The 8,510-nt window shown below is 49.4% G+C and overlaps 1 protein-coding gene across 1 annotated transcript; it reads right to left on the bottom strand.

Annotated features, from left to right (window-relative positions):
- Positions 1-713: 713 nt before the first annotated feature.
- On the bottom strand, positions 714-1,990 carry TMEM215 (transmembrane protein 215). The gene has a single exon (XM_040541468.1). The coding sequence runs from the start codon at positions 1,854-1,856 to the stop codon at positions 1,134-1,136; it is 723 nt and encodes a 240-aa protein (XP_040397402.1). The 5' UTR covers positions 1,857-1,990; the 3' UTR covers positions 714-1,133.
- Positions 1,991-8,510: the final 6,520 nt, after the last annotated feature.

Genomic DNA, 8,510 nt, shown 5'->3' with positions numbered 1-8,510 from the left:
CGCCAGATAAAATTTTGTACACTACATGGAACATGCAATTTTCTGCTGGGTAGAAGAGGCAGGATTTGCATTGCTGTACATAAGCCGCAGGCTTAGATTTTGAATTAATCCTCATTATTCACTTCATATGTCTCATGCTGTATATCCATAGGTAGTGAACAAAAACATCTGCCAGCCAGGTCCTCTGTTCCCTCAGCTCCTGCATGGACTGTAACCATTTATGAGCCACGGAGCAACATCTGGCATTTTAAAAAAGGCACATGAAAATGACATTTTCCAAAGAGTCAGATCCAGCTCTCAACAAAACCCATACAAGTCTATTCCCTAAGAAGTACTGGAATAATTTCTTTAAGATCCTGAGTCCACTGACATCTGCAAGAACTGTGTCATGATCATGTTGTAATCCCCTTGTCAAGTATGCCTTCAAAATCCAAATGTGTTATACACGTCCCAGTGAACTCAATACCGGTAAGGAATGGAGATAAAACCTGTACCTTTCATGCCACTGATGATTGCTTAGTCTTTGAAATCTCCCCCAAGCTCATCTAGTTCCTAGAAGACTTCCAGAAGAGCCCACAGGGTCAGCACATCGACACCATGAAACAGAGGAAAATAAAATCCTGCCAGGAAGGAGAAGGAAGAGACAAACCACTTCCAGGCTCCCTAACATCGGCCAGCTGTTGAGGGCACACTGGCACCCCTCAGTCCCTCCCAAAGCAAGGTGATACTATTACCAGGACACACTCAGAGCACCACAGAGTTTTCTGCAGACAGCTCCAGAGTTTTGACTCAGCTCCTGCTCACAGCTGACCTCCTGCCAGCGTGTCTATGGGCTCGTGTACGACAGACAGCAGGAAAACAAAGGGGAGAGGAGGGGAGAAAGTAAGATTAAAAAGGATTATTTTTTTCCCCCCAAAATGAAAAATTGAATTCTTTAACCTTTAAACATGCTTGTTTACTTACAGAAAGAGTATTTCAGGCACAAAAGGTTTGAGTATCAGTCACATACCGGGTTAAATTGTAATAGTATCAGGATTGTCCCATGCAGTGCAGTCAGCTATATTATCCCCTATCAAGACGTTGGAGCTGTAGTTTTTGTATAAATACGTACATATATATAAAGTATGCATTGTTCACACTATGGTCTCCTGGTCTGAGGCGACTCCGGTAGGGTTTATGTAACAACAGTATCTGTCATAAGGGCTGTTCTCCTTGTAGGAGCAGACGATGATGCTGTCCTTAGGAGCAACAAAAATGTTGTCTTCAACGTCTGGGCAAGCATCGCTGTTCCTGGTGGGAGAAGAGCTCTTCTTCTCCAAGGCACTGTATGTGGAGCCGTCTCCCACAAACACGTTCCCTGGCATCTCCGGGTAGCAGGTCTCCAGGTATCTCAGCATCTCCTCCTGGTCCACCTTCCTGATGAGGCTCTTGCACTCTCCCGCCGTGGTGGTGGTGGTGGTGGTGGTGCAGATGGACACCGAGTCCTCACCGCGTGGTGCCCTGCGGTCCTTGTGGTACGCCTTCTTGGCCAGCTCGTCGCAGCTCCCCTTGCCGGACTCCAGGTCCGAGGGCGTCCTCAGCAGCTCCATGACATCGCGGTCCCTGCCTTGCTTGCAGCACGGACACTTGTTCTTGGGCCATTTGGTGCAGCCGTCGGTCTTCCTGGTGAGCGCGATGGCAGCGATGCCCGGCAGGCAGATGGCCGGCCCGATGGCCAGCAGCGGGATGTCCCCCAGCGTCTCCCCCTTGATACCGGACACGGTGAACATGAAGCCGAACACCAGGAAGACGCTGACCAGAGCCACCACCAGCCCCGTCCGGGGGTTGATGTCGTCGGGTCTCATGGTCCTCGCCATCCTCGCTGCCGTGCGTGGGGACCCCAGAGGATCCCCGACGGCTGGGACGGCTTTCGCACGGCTTCTCCTCGGCGGCACGGGGGCCGGGAGCCTCCTGCCTCCCTCCTCCTGCCTCCTGCCTTCCTCCTTCTGCCTCCCCGAGCCGCTCTGCGCCGCGCTGCGACGGCCGCCGGGCTAAGGAGGGAGCGCCCCCCCCGTCCCCCCCTCTCCGAAGCCCGGCGCCCTCCCACGCGTGACGGCGGGCACAGGTGGGCTCGGCCGTGCGAGCCCGAGCCGCGGGAGGGGGCTCGGAGCCTGCAAAAAGGCGAGGGGTGGGCGCCGGGAGGGATGCCCGCCCTTTTTCTTCTTCCTCCTCCTCCTCCTCCTCCTCGCCCGCCCGCCGTGAGTACGCGCACCGCCCCCACGGGCGCGGGGGGCTGCCTCCGGGGGTCGGGGTCGGTGGGAAGTGGGGCGCGGGGGGCTTTAGGAAGGTTGGTTTGAGGTGTGTTGGGGGTGTCCCCGTGGACACAGCAGCTGGGGGGCTCCTCAGACCCCCCCCCGCCCCGCCCGCACGACGGGCACCAAAAGACGGGTCTGAGCTCCCTTCCCCCCCCCCCCCCCCCAAGGCCCCCTATTCACAGCTTTGTGGGGTTGGGATTTGCCCCAGATGTCACCGGGGTACGCGCAGGCAGAGGGCAGCGCCCTAGGAGATGCTGAGCTCCCACCCCAAGGACCAAGGCCACCCCCTTTGTCACTCCTCCTGGACCCCAGCCCGGCTTTTGGGGTGCGCCTTGGGGGTCCCGTGGTGCTGAAGTCCCACTGTACGTCCATGTTGCTGGCCGTGTTCGGTGTCTGTGGGTTTTGGTGCACACGGGAGGTGGGGGCCCAAAACAAGCCCTGCCGTGTGAATGAATTCAGGAGACGACCCGAAACATGTGGGGATGTGGAGAGGAGGGAGGCAGCATTTTCTGGCAGGTTCGTTCGACACTTAAAAGGAAAGCTGCCTGGCAGAGAAGGACCTGGGAGTACTGGTTGATAGTCGGCCGAATATGAGCCAGCAGTGTGCTCAGGTGGCCAAGAAGGCCAACAGCATCCTGGCTTGTATAAGAAGCAGCGTGGCCAGCAGGTCTAGGGAGGTGATTGTCCCCCTGTACTCGGCTCTGGTGAGGCCGCACCTCGAGTACTGTGTTCAGTTTTGGGCCCCTTGCTACAAGAAGGACATGGAGGTGCTCGAGAGAGTCCAGAGAAGGGCAACGAAGCTGGTGAGGGGTCTGGAGAACAAGTCTTACGAGGAGCGGCTGAGGGAGCTGGGCTTGTTCAGCCTGGAGAAGAGGAGGCTCAGGGGTGACCTTATCGCTCTCTACAGGTACCTTAAAGGAGGCTGTAGCGAGGTGGGGGTTGGTCTGTTCTCCCACGTGCCTGGTGACAGGATGAGGGGGAATGGGCTAAAGTTGCGCCAGGGGCGGTTTAGGTTGGATATTAGGAAGAACTTCTTTACTGAAAGGGTTGTCAGGCATTGGAATGGGCTGCCCAGGGAAGTGGTTGAGTCACCATCCCTGGAGGTCTTTAAAAGACGTTTAGATGTAGAGCTTGGTGATACGGTTTAGTGGAGGACTTGTTAGTGTTAGGTCAGAGGTTGGACTGGGTGATCTTGGAGGTCTCTTCCAACCTAGACGATTCTGTGATTAATTGTGATATAAAGGAGTAAATGCTTTCACCTGGAGCAGAGGTACTGGGAGATGGGAAGGAGTGCTACCAGAAAGCCTCCGAGGGAGTAAGAGGGCATTCTGAACCAAGCTGCAAAGCCCTGGCTTCTGCGAGTTACCCCATTAACGTGATTCCTTCTCCTCAGCTTACTGTTGAAAGTAGGAATGCACAAAGCTCAGAGAACCCATTAAAAACACCACCACAGATCCTCATCTTCATGCACCCTCCCCACCGCACACCATGCACAAAGCACTCCCACGCTGTGGATTTCCACATTGCCTCGCAGGCAGCAAGCCCGAGGATGTCCTCTCTGCAAAGGTCACAGCTTCTGCCTCACTGGCCTCTTCCCTGGTAAGCAGGGTGTCAAGTGCTGGTGCCTTTGGTGCCTTAACTTGAAGGAAGCACAAGTGTGAGGGAGCGGGAAGTGGGCTTCCTGGGGAAGGGAGCTTGAATTGGTGGTAACAGCCTGGGTTTGAGATGAAAATTGATAATAATGATCCATAACAAACTTCCATCCTTTGAACGAGTTCTCTGGGAAGCCGTCCGGAAAAAAAAAAAAAAATGGTTCAGCCTCTGTGCTGTGCCTGGATGGGCTCGGACAGGAGTAACGTGGTCTCCTAGAGCATCATAAAAGTGCTTGATGTAAAAGGCTTCAGCCTGAAGCCTCCCAGCCGGATTTCAGCACAAGTTGACTCCTGTCGCTGAGGAGGATTTCGCAGAGCGAGCAACGGCTGTGGCTTCTTGGCTCGTATTTTCTGGAGTGAGAATTTGCTGCTTGTTTCCATCTGCTGTTATTTGGATACACAGCTCTCATGTCCTCACGTTAGATTGAATAATGCCTTTTCTGCCCCTGTGTTAAGCTCCGGATGAAGGGAAAAGATTAACCTCCAGCCAGTCTGTCCCACGGAGATGAAGAGCTGCGAAGGCCACGCAGGGTTACGCCGGTAGCAAACGCCTTGAAACTCATTGCTCCCTGCACTCCAACCTTTCCTCCCCTCCCCTCGCATGTCTGAATAGTTCTCAGACTTCTTTTTGGGTGGAAAATTGGTGATGTGCGGAAAAAATATACTATGCTCTTTGGGAATAGCAATTAGCTGCCAGTGTGTTCATCAGGGTCCATCAGGGAAAGGAAAACCGCCTGAGTAGATGACACAGAAATGTAAATGTCATTAGTGGCATCAGTGGAGGGGAAAATACACTGTAAGAACGGCAGTACATGTCAGAAGATCTAACAGGAATAAAAATGGTTCTTCAAATGTAAGCGACAGGGTTACTGAGATGGAAGAGAGAACATCTACTCTGGAGCGGGAGGATGTTAGCAGGCAGGAAAATGCTTACAGGAGCTGTCGGGACAAAGGTGGAACTAAACGCCTCCAATTTGTCCCAAACAGTTCCCAAGACTAACAGCACGGAGATTTTACACTTTCTGGGGAAAGATGGAGATGGGAAACCAATCACCCTGTTCCAGGGAAATGTGCTTCAATTGTGAAAATTGTCTCTCCAAGCCAGATATCAAGAGGTCATCAAGTATCCACTTACACAGGGGAGCAGCGATGAAAACAGTTGAATTTTCTTTCCTGGTCACAGCTAGAGAAAAAAAAATCTGACTCCTGTGGGGTGTAACACATATCCCTTCTGGTTTCTTGCACAAAAGTTTTGGATTAACTAACACCGTGACTGAAAATTCGAAGTGTTATTTCAGATTAATTGAATAGACAAAGTGGTGATTAACCATCTCTTAGTGCTATTACCACAAACTTTGTTCATTCAAAGCAAACCTGAAGCAGACTTCAGGGACACCAGTGTTCTTTCTTTGCTCTGTGATTTTCCAGCATTTTTTTAGGATGACTCAAATTAGGTTAATCTCTCTGGAAGAGAGTTTTGGAGAAATCTGGGGGTTTGGTGACCACACATTCCCTACCAGGGCGGCAGGATTCAAAGGCTGGACGTGGGTAACCACATTTGCACATCACAGGTAAACAGAGGTATTAAATGGTGAGATGTTACATCCCAGACTGGGACAGTAATTTCAGCTTGTTCGACATGCATTTCCTCATATGCTCATTTAGATACAAAATCCTTTTCCTGTGCCACATAACACGGTGGTGTAGCTGCTAATCAGGTAGTGTGCATCATTCTCTCACTGTTCGCAGTTCAGAGAAACAGCCAGTGTTAGTAAAATATCCGAGCATTACCCAAGTTAAAAGCTACTACAGCAGTGTCACCTGCCTCAGCTAGCTGCAAACTGGAAGTGAGGGTTTAAAATCAAGAGCTAGTTTGAAGTGCTCTAACTACTGTTGCTTCAGCCATTAAATGTAGCGGGTACCCAGAAGTGCACAACCCCCTTTTTCATCAACCAGACCCATCACATGTAAAACACGTAAATTGCAATAATCCCAAATGAATAAAATGAAGTTGAGCATATGTTGGGAAACTAGGAGCTTTAACATGTTAAACGTCTGAGAGTCTTCAGCAGCTCTCATCCCACGCAGTGCTGTGAGCCACATGCATCTATACAGGAGTAACTCATTTTTCCAAAGGGTCGGACCCCTCAGGCAGGGGTGACCCCAACTTCTTTTTTTATCTCCGGTGCTTTCAGCACTTGCCTCCTCAGGAATGCAGAAATCCTCAAACCTGCTTTGCTGGCTAGTTGCATTGATGAAAAAATACGAAGAATAGCCCACTCTGGATGGTTACTGTTTCAGCCTGAATTTATGTTTTGGATCAATGGCAGATTATTTCTTAATTTCCATGGAACAATCAAAACAGCTATCTAGACAAACAAGTTAGGTATGCTACATCGTGTCAGTATTTATGCAGGTTTTTTGGTACAAGTCAGAACAGAATGGACCAGGAAGGATGCCATTAAAAGGCTACTGGCTGAGTGACACACACAAATTTTCTTGGCACTCCTTTCTTGAGCCTGCTCTGAACCTTCTCTGTTGCAGACCTGATTGTCCACTTCTGTTGGGAACCTTGTGTGAAACCAAAAACCATCTGACGAGAAAAGTGTGTGTAGTGTATATTTTTTAGCATTCTAAAGGGAAACAGACCTGGGAGATGTAGTTTCAAGTTAACACATTACAGCTGACAGCTGGCCTATCTATAATGTCCAGACCATCCCATAATGAGAGTTCAGGAGCCCTTGGTAACACCGCAGGTAAAATGAGACCCGCCACCTTCTAACCTCGGTGGTGATGCTAAAACTTGATACAACTTGATACCACTTCTGAGTGTGGGATCATGTACGTCCTAGCGGTAATTTGGATATGAAACACAGGATTTGCTTTGCTGACAAGTTCTGTGTGGGCAGGGATGCTCAAGTTTCAAGCTCTTACACTGATGCCGTTGTGCACACACTTGAGCCTCTCCATTAGCTTGAGCATGCTGGTGTCATTCTGCTGAGGTCACTGGCTCTTCAAACCCGCTCGAGAGCTGCTTCACCAAGTCCTTCCAGCCTGTTATCTACATCAAGCCAGTGCTGGAGGTGGATGATGAACGCCAAGTCCATCTCCAAGTGCTCTTTAACGTTATCTTTTCTCAACCATGTTGGCAGAAGGAAGTACTCGCTAATTTCTCTGTGCTGTGCAAAAGTGTGCTAAAATCCTTACGCTCTTCAACTTACAGCTTTTTTTTTATCATTTTGTTTTTCTTCGTTTGAAAGAGTTTGTGGGTAACCTGGTGCCACATACCAAAATACTCTTATTTATGTCACTGTGGGGGTCTGTCTAGCAGGACCTCACAGCTCTCCCATCCCTTCTGCCCTCCTTCAAAGCCACAGGTGGTTCTCTGTCTCCTCATGTCCTCAATTACAAGCAGTTCACCTGAGGAATGATTTTTAGACTGTGGCTGTTCAGTAATACCCCCAAGTCATGGTGTTTGCAGGCAATCATTTGTGCTTGATTGCTGCTTGCTGGCCAGTTGGCCGTTAGTCAGATGTGGTAGGGCTCAGCTGGTTCTCTCAAGAAACAAGTGGCAAAAAGGAAGTAGCAGATGCCTGAAGGGCTCGTGCTTTGCTACCAAGCCAGCACGCCAGGAGCAGGGCTCAGAAATCTTGATAATGAGTCATGCATCAGTCTTGAGGTGACCTCAGGAACTTCACCAGGGTTGCTCTGGAAGAGGTATGGGCTGTTGTATGAGTCACAGCACCAGACAGTAAATTTTCTCCATAGGAGCAAAAAACCCTGCCCATGTAATTCAATGGGAATTATGTTTAGCTGTATCACTCTGCCTGGTGTGCTTTTTCCCCTTAATATATTTCTGGTTAAACACACTTTATGCCTTCTGTCTAAAACTGCTCAGACAAAAGATGCAATAATCTCAGCGGAGTCACTGACAAGCACTGCGTGTTATGAATAATGGTGAATAATAGGTGTCTTGTTTTATCCCAAAGAACACAGCAAACTGAGGCTATGCTTCTTAAAAGGGGTCTCTAATTGGAGTCACATCTGTGGAGAGGGAGGGAAAATAGCTCATGTCAGGTTGTTTTGACCTAACTCTACAAAAGAAGCTAATGATTTCAGATTTTCAGAAAAACCTTTAAAACAGTTTTGAGCATAATCATGTAGAACTGACCACATATTAGAGCACTCGAAATTACAAGTGCTCCCTGGGAGGCTTGCTGGTACTCTTCCTGTCTCTTTTGGGAAAATTGGTAACAAACTAAGGGAGCTGAATCAAAAGAGTACTAGCACTTCATGTTATTTGCAGGCTCTGGAAGTCTGTAACTTGCCAAGGCAACTAAACTTGAAGCCAATGAAAAAGAGGGTGGGCATGCTCAATGGCCTATTCAATAGCTCATTTAAACAATGCATTTATTTTATTTTTTTTTAATCACCACATACTGTAGGTATGAACAGTTGAAATCTTTGTCATAACAGTCCTGTTGCGTCCTCTCTGACTACTTTGTGCCTCACTGGATCTTTGCCAGGTAACCCTGGAAAACATTTCCAGGCACGAGGAAAACAA

This window comes from Cygnus olor, chromosome Z, assembly GCF_009769625.2.
Source record: "Cygnus olor isolate bCygOlo1 chromosome Z, bCygOlo1.pri.v2, whole genome shotgun sequence".
NCBI lineage: Eukaryota > Metazoa > Chordata > Aves > Anseriformes > Anatidae > Cygnus > Cygnus olor.
Note: the sequence above shows the minus strand (reverse complement) of the source record. Positions and strands in the feature narration are given on the sequence as shown.

Excerpts from the sequence above, each read along its gene's own strand:
- TMEM215 (XM_040541468.1), bottom strand. The coding sequence starts at position 1,856 with ATGGCGAGGACCATGAGACCCGACGACATCAACCCCCGGACGGGGCTG.